The sequence below is a fragment of the Acanthopagrus latus genome, chromosome 4, assembly GCF_904848185.1.
Source record: "Acanthopagrus latus isolate v.2019 chromosome 4, fAcaLat1.1, whole genome shotgun sequence".
Classification (NCBI taxonomy): domain Eukaryota; kingdom Metazoa; phylum Chordata; class Actinopteri; order Spariformes; family Sparidae; genus Acanthopagrus; species Acanthopagrus latus.
The window spans coordinates 20,903,326-20,922,342 of record NC_051042.1 but is presented as its reverse complement, the minus strand read 5'-3'; the positions used below and the strand labels follow the sequence as shown (position 1 = coordinate 20,922,342).

The 19,017-nt window shown below is 42.2% G+C and overlaps 1 protein-coding gene across 4 annotated transcripts in view; it reads left to right on the top strand.

Moving 5' to 3' along the window:
* mrvi1 (murine retrovirus integration site 1 homolog) overlaps positions 1–19,017 on the top strand; it is a 38,044-nt gene that overhangs the window by 17,820 nt on the left and 1,207 nt on the right. For all 4 annotated transcript variants that reach the window (XM_037094737.1, XM_037094736.1, XM_037094735.1 and 1 more), the window contains 19 exons: positions 4,887–5,105; positions 8,605–8,711; positions 8,809–8,870; positions 9,642–9,815; positions 10,014–10,091; positions 10,238–10,281; positions 10,600–10,650; positions 10,792–11,247; positions 11,357–11,435; positions 12,123–12,243; positions 12,413–12,443; positions 13,725–13,865; positions 14,088–14,219; positions 15,586–15,739; positions 16,091–16,140; positions 16,374–16,544; positions 17,726–17,787; positions 18,403–18,525; positions 18,778–18,906. In XM_037094737.1, the coding sequence (XP_036950632.1) occupies positions 4,887–5,105; positions 8,605–8,711; positions 8,809–8,870; positions 9,642–9,815; positions 10,014–10,091; positions 10,238–10,281; positions 10,600–10,650; positions 10,792–11,247; positions 11,357–11,435; positions 12,123–12,243; positions 12,413–12,443; positions 13,725–13,865; positions 14,088–14,219; positions 15,586–15,739; positions 16,091–16,140; positions 16,374–16,544; positions 17,726–17,787; positions 18,403–18,525; positions 18,778–18,906 (2,384 nt within the window). The remainder of the gene's footprint in view (positions 1–4,886; positions 5,106–8,604; positions 8,712–8,808; positions 8,871–9,641; positions 9,816–10,013; positions 10,092–10,237; positions 10,282–10,599; positions 10,651–10,791; positions 11,248–11,356; positions 11,436–12,122; positions 12,244–12,412; positions 12,444–13,724; positions 13,866–14,087; positions 14,220–15,585; positions 15,740–16,090; positions 16,141–16,373; positions 16,545–17,725; positions 17,788–18,402; positions 18,526–18,777; positions 18,907–19,017) is intronic.

The window sequence follows — 19,017 nt, the reverse complement described above, 5'->3', positions numbered from 1 at the left end:
AGCTGTGTCAAACTTGTGCAAGGAAGTGTGCACTTGGACTTTCTTTGGACTGTTTTGGACTGTTCTGACTGCCGGGGTGAGTTTACATAACCCGGTGTTTCTCCGTCATCTTTTTCTCCTCCTCGATGCATTTTTTTTTTTTTTTTAAACTCAAAGGATCCGTGTGGTCCCTCACCTGTTTCTACATCTCTCTGTCCGTCCATTTCACACACACTTCCTCTGCTCTTGTTATCTCGGATTACTGGTCTGTGCAGCAGCCACTTCCTCTGCTGGCCCTGCTCTCTGCTTCACACAACCAAATTTTAAACAAATCTGGCAACAGGGAGCGGGCTTATGTAAGAGGGGAGGGGAGGAGGGTGCCGGTGCCCTTGTCTCCCTATGAGGAAAGAGCGTCTATAGGCCCCGGCTGCAATGAGGAGCTAATTTTGTTACAAATATGTTTTTTCTTGAGAGGAAGAGCGTGTGCTGTAAGAAGACCGTACATGTCTTTGTGGGATGTCCATGTTCAGGGTTGTATGTTCTGTCGTCTTCTCTTCTCCCTCCCCACAGGAAATAATCTGTGTGATTCAATTACACTGCAATATTTATCTCAGTCTCATGGTCGGCCGGAGAGACTATCTGCACTGACAAGCCTCCCGCTGGGCAGGATGGCATCTTTGTTTGGCCTGTGTCATTTTTCAAGAGGCGATAGTTTTCCTGCCTCTTGTCAGCACTTTGTCATCATGCAGACTCTCAGAGTTGTCAGGGATTTGTTCGCCTGAGTAGTCCTCTTCTTAATTGGCAGAAGGACACAACAGCTACAGCTGTGGGAAAAGTAGAGTAATAGAACATGGCTGCGTAAAAAGAAGTGGAGGTGGCAAAAGTACACACATTGTTTACTTAAGTAGAAGTACAGATACAGATGCATTTTGGGTTTTTTCATAGAAGTACAGATACTGGTGTAAAAGGGAGTCTGGTAAAAGTAGAAGTACTGACTCAGCTTCTTTACTCAAGTAAAAGTAATGAAGTACAGGCTCTGAAATGTCCTCACGTATCCTGCTGAAGGACATTTCTACCATCCATTTCTGTGCAAAGCTGACTGAACCTCATGTCATATTAATATAATCCAAAGACTATCATCAGAGAGATAGCTGATTATTGAGTCTAGAATGTCAAATATTAGATTTTTGGCATGGCAAAGTGTCCCGAGCAGAGCAAACAGTTGAGTAAAATTAGGAAATCCAGGCCGAGGGGCTACAGGGAGACTTTCCCTCTCTGTCTGTTTCCGTCTTGTTACATCCTTTACGTTGTTTTGTCTTGCTACATGTGCCGTGCCTGATATGCGCCGAGAGGCTGAAATTAGTTTTGCGTTTGTTGAAAATAATAGATGATTCCCCTCGAATGCTTTAAAACTTAAAAATGAGCCTGTTTTGAAAATGTAAGGAGTAGAATGTACAGATGTGTTGGGAGTAAATGTCAACATTTGTCAAGAAAATGAATAATCATGTAAAGTACAGATACCTGGAAAATCAGTAAGTAAAAGTATATGAACAAAGTATTTGTACTTCCCACTTCTAGAAAGAAACCGAGATTAATGTTTAGCCTGTCACGTAAAATGCAGGTGTTTGTTACCAAAGCCTCCCTGAACTCCAAGAGCAAGTCATCACGATCATGTTAGAGACATCTACTGACTCACTCTCATATTTATATTTGCACCTCAAAGCTGATCTCTGCAGCTCTGATTAGATAAATAAGACGAAGAGAGGCCAGCTGACAAGGCCGCTCATACAGGATCAGGCGTAATGAGTGATTCGGCTTGAAAGACACACGTTCAGTATCTCTCACACAGTAACACAACTCAACAAGCAGTGCAGTAAAGCACTCTGCTGAGAGAGAGCAGTGAATTCACTCCTGTATGACAGTCAGGAAATATCCTCGCAGCTCACTGGGAGTCAGTTAAACAACCCATTTCCTCCCCAGTGACTCACAGCCTCTCTGTCCCTATATGTTCCCAGAAGCTTGTCATGTTTGTGATGACATTGAACAGCACACTGCATACTCTGGCCCAGAATTCATGGAGGATTTGTCCCGCGTGAAAAAGTGCATGCCATACCTCTGAAATAACCAATAATTCATCACAGCCTTTCACCCGCCTGCATGTCTCGTTCATCAGTGACGACAGGCACCTGCGTCGGTCATCATGCATATGAAAATCGGTCTATTTTTGGCAAGACCAAACAAACGGAGACGACATTAGCATCCAGCATTAGCATTTAACCCCCTGACGGTTTGTCCCGCAGAGGGTTAAATCTGCTCCGTGTTTATATTTGCATGAATTTGCTACTAAAATGGGCCGAGCTGCAGGGTCAAACAATGGTTCAGACCAGATGCACACGCACAGTATTTAAATACATTAGGTCTTGTTTCTCTTTGGTTTATTGCAGTCAGCTAACAGCTGCAGGTAAACATCAGCTGAAACGACTCAGAGCTGAAACAGTTATAAAAATAAAAGTGTTTTCTTAACACACAGTATCAGTATCATTTCTGGCCCTCGGATGGCCATCAGTCAAAACAATGAAGACATACTCCCAGAATCCTGAAAGCTGGGATCGTTTGAGTTGTTTTAAAAAAAAAAACACGATTAACTCAGGTGGAAATGTTCATGGATGAAGTCGTGTATTAAAGTTTCATACATGTTATGCTTAGTCTCTGTCGCCAGGTAGTTTATCTGATTCTCTGATCTTTCATTAAATGTGTTCTCTGAAGTTGTCGTGACAGGCCACCAAATGAAACACCCCATTACCACAGGGTTTAAATATTGTCAGAAACATTTAGGATACGGTATGCATGCAACAGAGTCTGTTGTGTTAAGACATTGCTAATGCAGAAATATAATGTTTCATATTTTTAACCAAAAGCAGAAGTCACTGGTCGAATATTTTTGGCTTACTGGACTGATGGTTGGACAAAACAAAACATTTAAATGTTTGATGCTCATACTTTCTCCCTCGGATGGCCAAAACTGAAACTTAACAGCCTATTGAGCTGCACTTTTAAGAAGTGAAATAGTACTCGGATCCTAGCTGTCAGTCTGCCCACTGTTCTCCAATTCTGAAAATGAAAAAAACTTTTGGGATGCTATATGTTTAAAGAGCATCTTGCAGAAGTAAGACAGCATAAACAGACATTGATTTCATGATTGTTTAAAGGTGCAATATGTAAGAATTAGCCACCTGTCAGAGTCATGATTACAACAGATAGGTGCAGCATTTCACCAGTTAGCTCTGAGTTGGCTAGTTAGCCCAGGTAGCAATGGAGCGAGTGGTCCTGACTGTTAGCTTGGAGCACCAGGGCGATGTAGGCACTGATACCACTAGTACAGGAGCTTTGGACCCGGACAGGCCGGGGCAAGCTGGTGAGCCTGCTAAGTTCTGTAGATACCCCTTTAACGGGATACTTCACATTCTGTTCATACGTAAAATTCTTACATATGGACCATCTTGTGAGTTCTCATTGCTCAAACGTTTACAGTTCACCCAGCTGATGCGCCACAAATGTGTCCACTCTCCCGTCTTTAGCTCAAATTAGCGCTCCTGGTCATCAGCAGCCTCTATTTTAGGAATGTGTTTGTGTATTTTCCTCCGCTGCTGTGATGAATACGTTGTTTTCTTTTTCCTCAAAGCCGGAAAATCATGTTGTCTGCCGTCTACTCAACATGCTCATAGTTGGATCCGCTCGAGATCAAACAAACATTGGGTGTAGAGTAAAGATTTTTCTCCTCTCGGTCGTCTTCAGTGCTCGTTCCACAGAGCGAGCACTTATGTGTTTGTCCCTCTCATAATTTATAGACGAGGCCCTCTGTTTGTTTTACACTGTCCCTCAGGAGATCTGCCTCCATCAGCCCGTGAGAGCAACTTACACTGAATGTTTTTTAACAGTCCAGCTCATCCCAGTCAGTTTGTGTCTGGTCAAAACCATAAATGAAAGTTGATGTGTGGGAAGAGTTTAACTTTGGCTTCACAGGCTTAGCCACAAAGGCTTTTTATCTGTGTTTTCAATTGCTCATTTCTTAAAGCACAGAGATTTCTGTTTGTTTCTGTTTTTTGAGTGTCAAAAATTGATTACGTCTCAGATGCTTCACTGTCCATGAGGTTAAAAAAGATTAAATAGATATAATCACAGACTTAAAGGTGCCCTGGTGTGTTTTCTTGTAAACAATCAAAAGTTACATTATCATTAAGTGTTTCTCACCGAAACACACAGCATGCATCCTTCAGGTCTAACAAAGGTGTTGGATGCATTTCACTCCTCATTAAATAGTCGCAAGTAAACAGATTGTTGGCACAAATGTTTCTTGTTTTGTTGGCACCTCATGGAGATCAGTGAAATTAAGTGAAACCAACAGCAGGATGTCCGAGTGTTGCCTGCGTTGCTGCGATTGCGCAGCAGATCGAGATGACCGAGGTGTGACCGAGACTGTACCTTATTGATGCTGTGGCTGATCAAAAGTTTCATGTTTCCATTATTGTCTTCCTTGTACTCATACTGGAAACGAATGCACTCTTCCTCTTGACATATTTCTAAGGCCGTGAAACTGTTTTTGTTTCGGATGTAACAGCCTGTGGGGAAATTCTGCTTGAACGCGGCTCCTCCAAGGACACGGAGGATGATGATATTTCAGGATTTGTTTATGGTGTGACGGTTAAATGAGTTCCACTGTAATCTTTTTTTAGCTGCGGTTAAGTGGAGAAGACTCCTTTCATAATGTCTCCATTCATGTGCATATCATTTTCTCAGAAAACAAGATCAGCAGCTAATATGGTGGTTCAGTAAAAAAGAGTTTCCCCTCATTGTATATTCATCTAATTGCATAACGCACATGTGTTTGTGTCTTCGTGATCTTCCAGCTCCAGGACAAGGAGGAGCTCTTGCAGCAGGGGTCTCCTCCTGAACACGGCGATCGTATCTTCGAGGGGTCCTGCGACACCCCCTGCACTGCTGAAAGAGTTTTTATTTTCCCACACACCCGCTCGCGCCCCTCGCTGCCCCCCGCCATGCCAACGCTGCCGGAAGAAGAGGAGGACTCCCCCGAGGATCTGGACAGTTCCTCCAGCTCTCCCAGTACAGTGAGTGCAACTCTTTGCTAAACCATCTGAGGCTGTGAAAGCTGACGCTGGGTAACTGATTTGGATCTGGTGAGGAAGTTCATCGGTGCTGCGCTTATACAGAGCCTTCAAAATGCTTTCAGTTCAGAAGGAGAAGCATTTGGATAACTTTAAGAGACCATATTGGGATTTGGTTTGATACATATTTTCCATTTTTTGGATCTACACTCGTATTTTAGTGGTTTCCTAAAAAAATGTTTACACGTTAATCTGTAATTCCACCGAATGTTGAATGTTTTATGGGTGTTTGAAGGTCACTTTGTCTTTCTATCACAGTAAATCATCCACAGCAGAGCCACTGCTGAGGTTCAACTGACTGATATCAGTTCAGGTTGGAGACTTGGAGCCCCTTGAGAACAGTTTGTGATTTGTGGCTTTAAGCTACATAAATAAAAACTGACTTGAGTTCAAGTTTTAAAAACAAAATATCTTTAATGCTTTATTATTTTTATATTAGAACCAGACTGGTTCTAATAGGATCTGAGAGCCTGGGAGCAAGTCCTCCTTTGTTCAGATTTCAAGGGTCATTTCACGCATATTGCATATGAAAAAAATCTCTTTTATCACGTGTGATGTCTGTCAAAGATTTTTAAGCTATTTAAAGGTCCCCTATTATGTTTATTTTCAGGTTCATGTTTTTTGTTTGAATGTACACCAGAAATTGTTTACACTCATAATGTTAAAGAAACACATTATTTTTCTCACAGTGTCCATTGCTGCAGCTCCTCTATTAGCAATCCGTACCATGCCCAAGCAGGCTGGACCCCCAAAGGCCAGTCTGTTTGTCTAGTGTGTCCCTACTTTGCTCAAACATGGTACACTTTCTTGGTCCTGGTGTGGTTTGAAGAGGTGTGCTTTGGTGTAGTATGGTTGCTCATGCACAAGCACAAGAATGGGTGTGCAACATGGACATGAAGTAAAATCATGTATATTATCATCAACATCTTGCATAATGAAGAATCCAGGAATGTGAGAGGACATCTATGACCAAAACAACACAAAATAAGCCACAAAAAAGTCAGTAAAGTCATGTTCTCAGTGTTGTTCTCCAATGGTCTGAGGCCGCGCTATGACGTGATGATGTATGTACAAGAAGTAACTGAAAATGTGAGTCCAGGACAGCAGGGGACTGGGGAGGAGGGATAATCATGTTTGGTCACAGTACAGAGCAACTGGGCAACAGTGAATGTGCCTGTCTCTTTAAGGACCCCTTCCTGAAAAGCCCAGTCTACTCTGATTGATCAGCTCTCACAGGCCTGAAAAGGCATCACCCACCCTATTTCCACATCAGCTCTGCTTGTGGATTTGTAACCATACCTGTGGCTGACGGTGGTGACTGTACAGTTGTAACATCATAACTTCATAAAAGGCTCGTTTGAAGGCGTGGTTTCTGAAAAAAAAGCTATGTGCATTTCTCCATGGACAGTGTACTGTCACAGTATTTACTGTAAATAGCTCCAGGAACTGTTTTATGATTAAAAAAAAAAAAAAGACAGGAAATCTCACTTTCTACATTATAGGATTTCAAAACTCGCTATAATGGAGCTGAATTCAATTTTGTCTGTGCTCCGAAAAATTGCATTTAAAAAACTCAATACATGTCTTCTGAGAAAACACTATGCCAGTTATTACTTTATAACTCATAAACCTCACTGCCAAATAGTTTGAGACAGTATATTCTTTTGAAATTGGTTCTAGGGAAAACGTTTGAATGAAATTTAATTTCTGAAATGTAATTTTTAGATACTTTCAGCACCTGTATCAGCGAATCTATCCATTCCTGTTGTGCGGGGGAGGGAGCAGCATTTAAGCGATTGATATCGCAAAACCAATACCATTTGCTTGATACCAGTAGGCATAAATGGAAATGAAATCCTTTTATCATTTGTGTGATCTGGCTCTTTAAATCGTGAACATTCTCAAGTTGGGAAATATTGTTTGCAGCATGTTAGAATTGTATGAATAATATAAACCAAACATGCTGCGGACGGTATAGTGTTAAACCTTCTGCATCCTCAGAGAACATCATCTTCCACTGCAGGCTTTCATTAACTCACAGACTAGATAAGACTTCTCTGCAGAATGTAATGAAGCTGTAATCTAATCATCAGAGCATATGCCAACACTGTAAAAATATCCACCTTTATTACAGCGCAGACGTGGCCCTGCTGCAGCATCACTATCAGAGGGAAACTTTAAAAGGAGTCTAATAAAAAGATCATCTCTGAGAGGAGCTCTCGGGGATCTAGTGTTTGATTTCAAGTCTGTTTAATGTGCATTCTTACCTTTGATGGCTGGTTTTAGGATTTTATGAAACAGGAATTTTTGGTTCAGTTCAGTTTACTCGTCACTAAGAGCACAGTTTAGCCGTGTCTTCCCACAGTTTACACCATTCCCATGGGGATGAATTTAATCAAAGCTGTGGTTTATCACCACATTGAGAAAATAATCGAAATGTGTTCTGAGCTGATTGTTATGTAACTGATTGTTATTTGAGTCATGTTTGTACAAATGTCACCTCGACCCAGCATAGCATGCTATATGCCCTAAATGTAAATGTGAATGTGTGCAGAGTCTCTGCAGTGAAGGCTGGATTTAAGTGTGTAACTGCCCCGAAGCCAATAACCTTTACACTGTCTCAAATATAAAATGGGTTTCTGACAGATGAATTGGCCATTTTATTAAGGAGATTTTTGTCAAAGTCTAGTTTTAATTTACTGAATAAACTTGAGTTTCATCAAAATACAAGGAACAGACACACCGGACCTGCAGTTGGGTTTTGTTCCAGCAGCAGGAGTACTGATTGGTGTCTGGCACACAAAATCCAATGAAATTGTCATGTGGAATGTGTCATTTGTTCTTTACCTGATGAATACTTACACCTGCATTTGCTGTTTTTTGACATATCATCTTTAAAGTTGATCAAGTGTCCATGTCATGAAACAGGTGCTTATTTACACATCCAGCAGGAAAGTATCAAAATTATCAATTTTAAAGAATCAGGCCTTTGGCCACCTGGCAAATTTAAATCCAATATTAAATCTCTTTTAGCTCTGATTTTGGTCTCTACCAACTCCTAATGGAAATATCTGGCTCTTTAGCTGCCAGATGCTCCATCACTATCTGTGTATGTCTGCTGATTGGTGCTGAGCAGATAGTGTACAGTGGGACTGTAGAGCTTTTTCACTGAAAACAGCTTCCCGAGTAGCAGAGAAACAGTGAGTCACAGAGAGTCAGATAAACCAGGAGGTCCACGCGTGCCCATTATTCAGTTTTAATGCAGGGCCTAATCATGTGTCATTCCAGCCCTGTTTACAGGTGTAATATTCAGTAAATGTTTTCCAGTTAAATTCCTTAAATCAGTTAAATGAAAGAAAGCATATATTTTATAGCTATGCTAGTTTGTTGTAGCCTTGCTGTAACTTTGACTCCTGTGTTTTCCCATGTTTTCTTTTCTCAGTTGACACCAGGTGAAAGTCGAGCTGTCGTCATGAATGCCCCCACCATCGTCTACCCACAGCAGGCCACTATTGTCCAACAAGATGGACGACCCCTCGAGCAGGCCAGGTAATCGTCCACCATCTCAAACACCAAAATAGTTTTCTTCTTTTTTTGGTTGTGAGCAAGGACAGCATGTCTGAATCATTACTGATTCCTCTCTCAGACCACACAGTCCCCGAGCTCGCCTGGCCAGAAACTCATCAGGAGGACCCATCACAACAGTCGGTGGGTAAACCCTGCCCACGCACACGCACACACACACACACACACACACACACACACACACACACACACACACTTCAGCTTTAATTATCTAAAGATAACCACACCACTATGAGAAGTATTTGATGTTATCATTAGCAGCATTTACTTTCATCCAGCTCCTAGATTTTCCTCTGGAGTATTTTTCTATAATTGGATATTTGTTTTAAGCTGTTTTTGAGTGGATTCTTTCTTCTGAAGTGCCTACTTCACCAAACAGCTTTGATTCATTTTACTGAAACATCCATCTTTCTGGAAAGGATGAATAAAATAACAAAATAATGCTCTCATGATGCTCAGTTGCACAAGAGGCTTCACAACATTTCGACTAAGTTTGGTCATCAGTGTCCTGAGAGATTAATCTGTCCTCCCACATGCCTCAAATGCTTCTGCCGGTTTGATTACACTTGTTTAGCTTGTAGCCATTTTCTGTGGAGAAGGGAGGATAAAAATATATTTGACCTGGCCAACCCTCATCAGCTGATTTATTGGATGACATCCATCTTTGAATTATTCATTGGGATGAGATTTAATACAGAGGACTCCCTCCCAAATCTCTACTTCAAGTGGCTCCAGTCTGAGGACTTTTTAACCTTCTTGCAGTTTAACATTTCTGAAATAGCTCCTATTTTTTCAGTTCTTTATAAGCTAATAATTTACAATATATGATACAAAAACACCTCCTGATTACCATTTCAGTAACATCCCTGTGTGTGCATGCGTCGTCTTTCGCAGACAGCACAGGTAACGTGATCGACCTGGTGAAAGATCCGCTGCCCGAGCTGCAGCTCTCTGAAGAGGATCGACAGAAGAACCTGGAGCTGCTCGAACAGGCCAAGAAGGTCAGCGACCGCTTCCTGACACGCCGCGGCCGTCGCTCCACAGGCAGCCTCGGTGACTCACCGACAGGTAGTGAACACACACACAAACACTGTCCCTAATGTAGCATGTAATTATACTCAGAATGAGTTGATAAGACATTTCTGAGCATGCAAATACTTGTAATTGGATTCTGCTTGTTACTTAAAAAGGGTATGGAGGTCACACTGACTCAGTTACTTTTTAAGTCAATTTGGTTGAATTCACAATGGGGTTTTTTTGCCGCAGGACTTTCTCCAACTCCGACCCCGTCATCCTCGCCGTGTTCATCTAGAAGCAGCTCACTGACTGTGGCTCCTCAGACTGGTAACACACTTCATTCTTCGACTGGGGACACATTCAGAAACAACTTTTTACTTTAGAACTTTTCTGCTCTATTTTCTTTTCCCCTATAATTTGTTAGTTTGTGAGAATTTTGATTTTGTTGATTGTCTTTTTGCTTTTCACCGTAGGACCCTCAGAGGCGACTCATGTCAGTTCTCAGTTGGTTGGGCAGGTAAAGAAATTACTGTAACTGTTATTAAAAACAGCTTCCATCTGTGGGCTGAGGTCTAATGCAGATATATGTTGATGTATGCTCATTTCCTCCCATCCAAAACTGGCCGTGTTCATTTTGTTTCCCTTTTATTGTGTTTTTTCTGCGCTAATTTGCCTGTGAAGCTGTTTTTTATCACTGTGAGCAGCAACTTCCCCTTACCCAAACAATTTAAGAGTCAGCCCTGCCTAATTTTAATCCAGTCAGTCAGTCAATACTTATTGGTCTAAGTAATACTTAAAAACTCAATCAAATCTGCTGTGTTGTCCTCTCTTGTAGCTTTTGGAGGTGCCTTCAGTGCGAGACGACTTAAAGACTCAGGATCAGGAGGTCAGATAACAGATTCAGTCACTGCATCTCTTTCAACAACTCACATCTCGTGAGATCTCTGAACGACACTTCTCCTTGAATGAGACTTGTGTTTTTGGTAACAAAACAGATCTCTGATAGTTCATATCGTGCTAACTGCAGGGCAGCAGGCTGCTGATGGACTGGAAGCCCACAGAGAAGAGGAAAGTGTCCTCTGGGACTCTAACACCACGTTTTGCTGTTCAGAAGGAGAACTGTGACCCTGCTCTACCCAAGAGTCCTCCAGCAGTCACTAAAGGGGACGAGGGGGCCAGTCCAGGCCGAAACCCCAACCAGGCCCCGGCCACAGGAGTGGCCAAGCCCGTCCCCAGACCCCCTACTCAACAGGCCCCCTGTACAGCAGAGATCAAGACGATTGGGGCCTTCCCTCCGTTAATGAGGGCTGTTTCCTGGGATGCTGTAGGCGGCCTTAATTCTAGAAATGGAGCTCCAAATTTCCCTCCTACACCAGAGGAAACCCTCTCAGACAATCCCAGAGATTCTGTCTTCAAGTCCTCAGGGTACAAAGACCTCCCTGCTCAGCCAGGGAGTTTAAATAAACTGTCCAAACTCAAAGAGGTAAATCATTTGTCCAGAAGATTACGTGTCACTGTCATTAAAAGTCACGTTCTCTCTGTGTAAAGTGCTTTGTTCTCACGTGTGTGTGTGTGTGTGTTTGTTTACACAGGAGCACAAGCTGATGCGTAACCAAAGCATACTGGGATCCAAGTTGCCAGACTTGAGTGAAGCTGCTGAACAGGAAAAAGGTAACAGTCCTTTTTTGCCCTCTTGTCCCTGTAAGACAGAGAGTGCTCTCAGAGGTACAGTCAGCAGAGTCGCCAAGGGTGTGTACACTTCCTGAATCTCAGGGAAAATCTGTTCCAGTCAGAAAATTATGATGATGATTTGCTTTTGTTATTTTCCTCTGCGCCATCCGTTAACTGGCAACAGAGACATAAATGCTGTTTTCATGTTCCAGCAGCAGGGGGCGTGATTGAAGAGACCACCTGTGGGAGATGGAATGAGGAAATTATGTTTGTGTTTTGTGTTTTGTTTTGGAAAGAGAGAGAGCTGGAGACTTCAGACTTGGACTTAGAGTCAAACACTTGGACTTGAGTGCATTTGATGCTAAAGTTCAGCCTGGTCTGGTGTGACCAGTAGTTAAAGATGGCTAACATTAGCAAACTAGATTATTTTTTACTATGTACATTAACTCACTGAACTTACTGAATGAGTTCTCTTCTTAACTTGTGCTACCATTTCAATATTCATTATTATTGTTCTGAAGTCGTTCAGGAAAAGTTACATAGTCCCTTGTAAGAAGTGTTGTTTTACACACAAAAGCACTTGAAACTTGACTTTAAACTTGTTTCAAACTACTTGAAACTTGTATTGAAACTTCTCTGGAAAAAGGTGTTTCTGCATGCTTTATTTATGCAGCGATCTGTCTGCAGGTCCGCAACCCTCTTCAAACTCAGCCAGTCGTGAGGAAACAAAGGAGAAATCTGACGCCATGCCAAACATTTCAGATGTGATGCTGAGAAAACTCAAACTCCACCGAGGTCTGCCGGGCTGGTGCGTATCAAACTCTTACTGCTGCCTAAGTTAACTTTGACCTTTTTTTTTTTCTTTTTTTTCCTTAATCACTCAAAAATAACCCTCCTTACATCTAAATTTTACTGTGTATAAATACTTAAGTGACGTTACTTGCCATACTAACAGTTCCTCTTTGATTTCATTCCAGTGCACCACCACTCACTGAAAAAGAAGTTGAGGTTGGTATCTGATCTGTACATGTTTTGGGTATACAAAAACACGTCCATGCATGCACGCCACAGTTGTTTTCATGTGGTTCTCGGCTTGTACTTGTTTGCAATTAACTGAATGGCTGGGAAATACATACTCACTTCAGATTGAAAAAAGCAACATATTGCATGTTAGTTACTGTACACAGCCTCATCGAAAACCACAACTTTTTATTGATTTGTAAAGATTAATCAAGTGAGACGTAATGTGTTACTTAGTGAGCGTTGGAGGTGTTAACAGGTGGATTTTGTTACCTTGGGAAAGAGCCAGGCTAGCTGTTACCAGTCTGTATACTAAGCTAAGCTAACCTGCTGCTGGCAGACATGAGAGTGCAATGGATCCTCTCATCTAACTCTCAACAAGAGATCAAAAATCTGTATATTTCCCAATATGTCAAACTATTTAACATGTTTAACATTTTAAAAGTCACTGCGCTTGTGTATAAAAAGCTAAAAAGTAAAATAATTTGTTTACCAAACAAAATATATTCAATTTCATATTATCATTTCCACTTTTTCAAACACTCCACAGTTATTAATCTTGCAGTGGGTCGTAACATTGACCACCAACAGTAATCTGTGTACTTTGAGCCATAAATTGTGTCCAGACTGTTTCACACGGTGCAGCTGGATGCTTTGTTCCACTGGCTGCTGAACACGTGTTGCCCCGTGTTGATACAAACCCGTTGTGTTACAGTAGTTAATTACACCGTCATAAAAGTCTGTTGCCTGGATTTGGCGCTGCTCTGTCAACAGGAAAGTGTTTTCTGTTCCTGATCAGACCGAAGAGACTCTGAGTGATTTCCTGTGGAGAAAATGCAAACACTAGTGACGCTGTCGGCCTCGGGCTGCAGCCCCTCTCGCTGCTCCCCCGGGGATGCGTCTGCATCAGGACAGTCAGAGGTCGTATATTTCCTCTCAGCTGTAGGCCGTGTATGTTGGAAAACCGTGTTGACTCGCTTTGATCAGGGCAGCAAAACATCATCGGGTCAAATGTCAGAATCACAGCTTGTTCCCCATGCTGCTCTCAGGGATGCTTGGTTCTCCCTCACACGTTAGCCGACGATAAAGGATTTCAGTACGATGTAAACAACCACACGTCTTTGTGTATCTGTGGGAGAGTTTTCTATGAATTCCACTGATTAGTACTGCTAAGCTGACGTGTTGCCATCACCAGCAACTTATCTCTAGTTAACGTGCCGTTTAATGTGCCAATCTGAGTGTTAATTTGCAGTGACTTCCTCCCAACAGAATGCGTTTGTCCAGCTGTCGCTGGCCTTTCGCAACGACAACTACACTCTGGAGATGCGTCTCAAGCAGGCCGAGAGGGAAAGGAACCTGACAGAGGAAGACACCGAGAAAGAACTCGAGGAGTTCAAAGGAGCACTGAAGGTCAGTCCCTCGAAAACAGCAACCGAATATTAGATAAACTCGGTAGAAAAGAAGCGCTGCCTCCGGCTCTTTAGTGCTCATTTATCTGCTTAATGTTTCCTGGAAGTGTCCCACAGTAAATATTTATCTTGCGAGAGTCCAATTCCAGGTACAAAAGGGACAGTGATGTACACTTTGTGTTCCCGAGAGAGTCGTAGCACCGTGTTGTTGTGTTTCTCGCAGATGACTTCACCACAGTGGCAGAACCTGGAGCAGCGGGAGGCCTACCAGCGCCTCATCGAGACGGTGGCGGTGCTGCACCGGCTGGCCACGCGGCTCTCCAGCAGAGCAGAGATAGTCGGAGCAGTTCGACAGGTGCATCTCATATAAACACATGCAGACGAGCGCAAATGCAGGACAGTTGCGGGCAGATAAAGAGAATGAACTATTTACGGTGTCTTATTGTTTGGAATGCACTGTCTTCTGCAGGATGTCAGCATTTCACAAACGTATTTCATCTGATGTCGCACCTCCTGCCGGCCAAAGCAAACATCAGTTAAAGAACATATTTACTGTTTTTACAGCACAAAGGTCTTCATCTATTTATAAAGAAGAACCATGACCCTTTTCTGTCTCTACTTTGAACTGCTGCCAGTAACACTCTTATCTAATCAGTTGCACTGTCACCTGTAATAGAATTTTTGATCCCGTTCAGATGACTAGAAGTCCCTTTAGCAACTTCTGTCATTTGTATTATTATTTCTGTGGTGCCTTTTTCACAAGGTATTTATTTTGTGTGTATTTCAAATATGTATATTGTAGAAACAAGGCATCAAGCAAGATCAAATAAGGGGGCTGCTTGTAGGGATGAACCAAAGAGTCATCACCATATACTGCAGCTCTGTGGAGAATTTTTGACACTTTTAGCCCATTGTCTTGGTTTCAGTACACAGTCCACAGCTCTCATCATTCCTGTGTCTAGCAGGCATTTTTTTTCTGCAAACACCTGATAAGCACACTGCAGCAGACATACAAACTTAACAAGAAGCAGAAAGAGCCAAATGTTTTTCTCAGGAGTTGGGGAGCACATACCTCCACCAAGGCCGAACAGTCCCCTTTTGTACTCACTCATAGATACCAGCCACCTGCCTACGTGTGATTATCCCCTGAGGAAAATAACAAAAAAATGAAAATCATCCTTTCAATGTTAAAAAAAACCTGGATCTGTCCCTTTCTCTGGATGCACACCAAGAGTTAATGAGGTCTATTCTTGGCTGGGAGCCATCCTCCACCCAAATTTCACAGAAATTGCCTCAGTAGTTTTTGTGTAATCTTGCTAACAAAGCAACCAACAGACAAAGAAAATGACACCGGTGAAAATAAAACCTCCTTGGCAGAGGTATAAGCCAGTTAATATGGGGATTCTTTTCATCAGAGGGTGGAGAACTCGTTGCTTACATGATGATAAATTGATCTGTTTCTACTAGAGCAGTAGTGTTACTTATCTAGATGTGTCAGGAGTGTGTGCCTTTCTGCTTTCTTTATAGCAACATCATTAATTCAGCTTTAAAAAGCCATATTTAATCTTAGAATTAGTGAGGACATGAAATTAGTGAAATGTATGTTGCACAGTATATTTAAACAATTGATTATTTCTGTTTTCACCTTTGTTTCACAGTCCCTACTACAAAGAAAAACCACTCTGCAGGCTGACATTAACAGACTTTTCTTTGTTCGACAGGAAAAACGCATGAACAAGGCCACTGAGGTCATGATGCAATACGTAGAAAATCTGAAGAGGACATATGAGAAGGACCACGCAGAGCTGATGGAGTTCAAGAAGCTGGCTAACCAGAATTCAAATCGCTGTTATGGGGGTTCTGTAGACACTGGAGGTAAGCAGACACCGGAGACCTCGTTCAGATAATGCACCGGAAAACACAGAGGGCGAAACTCAGCCAACCTGATTTTACATTTTTCCTCCACAAAAGGTTTAATGCCTGTTAATGGAAAATATTTTGAAACTTTATTTTTCCAGGCCAGGGTCTGATAAAGCATGCGTCTTTTTTTTTAGCATCAGTGCTGCTTTGTTCTGTCACAATAGACTTTCCACTGTAACTTCAGTATCCTCACGCTGTGTCACTGCACAGCTTCACTGCAACTTTGGGGACGTTAAAGAAAGAGGTTGATGGTTTCTGTCCTTACATAATGCTGTAAACTGTGTGTCTTTGTCTGATATCACACAGATGATGGAGTTCCACGGCCATCGAGATCAATGTCGCTCACACTTGGAAAGGTAAACTTCAGTAATTAGCTGGGGGGGTTTTGCCTTGCACAGAGTCTCCAACCATGCTATCAGATTTATAAGGTTGTACTTCAAGGTAAATGCCAAAGTCAGCATGCAAACATGCAGATATGATGTCTGCCAGAGGGTCACCAAAATGATTAGGATTTATCCTCCAGGGATCATAAATCTCTGAACTTCAGATGCAGATATTCTCACAGTCTGATGTTCTGTCTCCTCTCCAGGCTCTACCCAGGCGTAGGGTGAGCGTAGCGGTGGTGCCTAAGTTTAACCTACTGAACATCCCAGGTCAGACTCCAGCCACAGCCGGCCCAGGCCCAGGCCCAGTGCCTGGCCAGAGCCCCACCACCGGACCCAACACGGGACCTGTCACTGGGGCTGCTCTTCCTGTCCTGGTAGGTTTTCCTGTCCTATCAGGAAATGAGGCATGATGACACATCAAGCATTTGATGAAGTGACACCCACTCACACATACCCACACTGGGGTTAGAAACATTAGTTTTTATTTCAGAATGGATAGATAATGTTTGGAATAGAAACTGTCTGTCTCACATCAATGTCATTTTTACTGGTGATAATTAGAAATTCTGCTTGAGGTTGTATCTATATTAAGTGTCAGTGATGGCAAGTAACTAATTAAATGTACTCCAGTACTGTACTAAAGTACATATTTGAGGTTTGTGTACTTTACTTGAGTGTTCCCAAGTTAGATAATCAGACTTACCCCACTGCCTTCATACGGAATTATTCTGCTTTTTAATCAGCTTTAATCTATCTGAGCGTTAAGACTTTGACAAGGTTTTGAAATACAGTCTACCAAAAGCAGGGTCGGGTTGGGGTCTCTGGTTATATTTCAGGTAAGTTAAGAAACAGTTCCTCTAAACGTCTGTGATGAGCCACAAATCAGGGACATTTTTTAAAAATATGAATGCAAAATGTGTGTCGATGCACTTAGATATTTCTTCTCTTCTCTCACATTCATCATCTCACAACCCTCCAGGATTTCTATCTGACCCTTTAAACAAATCTGTATATAAAGTAAAACCAGCTCCTCCTTCACCCCAACAGTAAAGTGCAGGTCACACATCAGTGTGTCTCATAGCGTCATGTGTAACAATGTAACAGTCACAGGGGTCATTTATTTGCAAAATAAGTGCTTTCACTTTTGATACATACACTGAGCTCATAAAATGACTGTCTGTACTTTTACTGAAGCAGGATTTTAAATGCAGGGCTTTAACTCGTGACAGCATTGTTGTTTTACATCTTGGTCCTGTGCTTTTACTTAAGAGATATGTAACAATTTGCCAGATGTCATGTAGGTGCTAACTTTAAATAAAACTCATTACATCAGCACAGTGTTGAAAACTTGAATGTTGAAGTAAACATGTATGTTACACTGTGATCCGACCCTCTCACATCCCAGTGACTCTGAGGCTGAGTCTAAGTTGAAGAAGTCAGATGATGTTGCTTTAAATGAAAGGATAGGAATACTTCTATCATGCCTGTTAGTTGTGTATTATTGTTTGAAAGCTATTATATTCTCTTTAATAATGTTCACTTCTTTCCTCTCTAGTGTGAAGCAAACGATGTGAAAAGCAATGCTCCCACAGAAGCAACGCAACCAGCAGCAGAATGGTATGTTTTGTGTTCGCACACATACTTACACAGGACTGCATGTACAGCATGTACACATACCATTCCTTGATTCCCAAGGTCACCACACAGTTCTTGAAACAATGGGCCAAGACGAGCCTGAGCTTGTAATCGTTCTTATCAAAAGCATTTTGTGCTGCAGAGCGACCGTTTGGCTTGTTTGTGTGACCTTCAGGATGTGCCTCTGAGAGCAGAGAAAAGCCCCAGTGAGGTGAAAATAACCCTGAAAGCATAAAAAATAATCAAACCCTCCTGCAGTTGATGGATATCCTATCCTGGGTCATAATCTAAACATTTGTGCAAGGGTTTGACAAAGTCCAGGCACAAGGCTCCAATCATATCTGGTTATTATGAGAGCAGAGCTCTCAAGTGTCTGAGCGAGATGTTCTGTGAGGAGACGAGAATAGCCATAACAAAGCTGCAAAGTGCCAGCTCTGGTTTTTTTTTCAGTTCGTACTTGCCGTGCCTGTGATGGTGTCGGTAATGCACACCGCCGCTCAGCCAGAGCTGCAGTTGTCCATTCTGAGACAAGGCAACAGTGTTGTGATGTGTTGGCGTCCAAGGCTGACTGTTCTTTTCCAATCTGAAACAATGCAGTGGAAAGAGTGTGTCGGAGCAGGAAAGTGAGCCGGCCAAACCTTCAGTCAACTTAGAGGAGATCAGAGCCGAGATCAGAGCCGAACTCAAGGCGAAGATCGAGGAGGAGGCGTATAATAAAGGGTGAGGCCGTCACACAAACACATACTTCACAATGAACATGTTGCTCCTCATAAATGATCATATTTATGGGTCCCATCAGTTATGCTGTGGTTGTGCAGGTTTATAAAGTTAAGTATACAGAGACTTTGAGACGTTTACAGTGTTCACAGTAAAATCTACAATAAATTCCACATTCTTAGTTGCTGCTTGACAATGAGACATCAGTATTTCGTGCTTTTGCATGTCCTGAGAATCTAAACATTTCCAATGCAGCTACCAAGAGGGAGTGAAGCAAACTAAAGTGCTCCAGGAGGAGAAGCATGAAGAGGAAAACACTGCGGAGAAATTCCTGGATTTGAAAAATAAAGATGAAGAGAGTGGAAAGAAGATGAAGACAAGCAGGTAAACAGGCTAAAAATGTTTGGGGTAAAGTATAATTGTTAATTTCCCAATGAAGTTTACTTCTCAGAGCCCTGATGTAATTTTAGACACTGTTTCATGTCTTTGTCACAA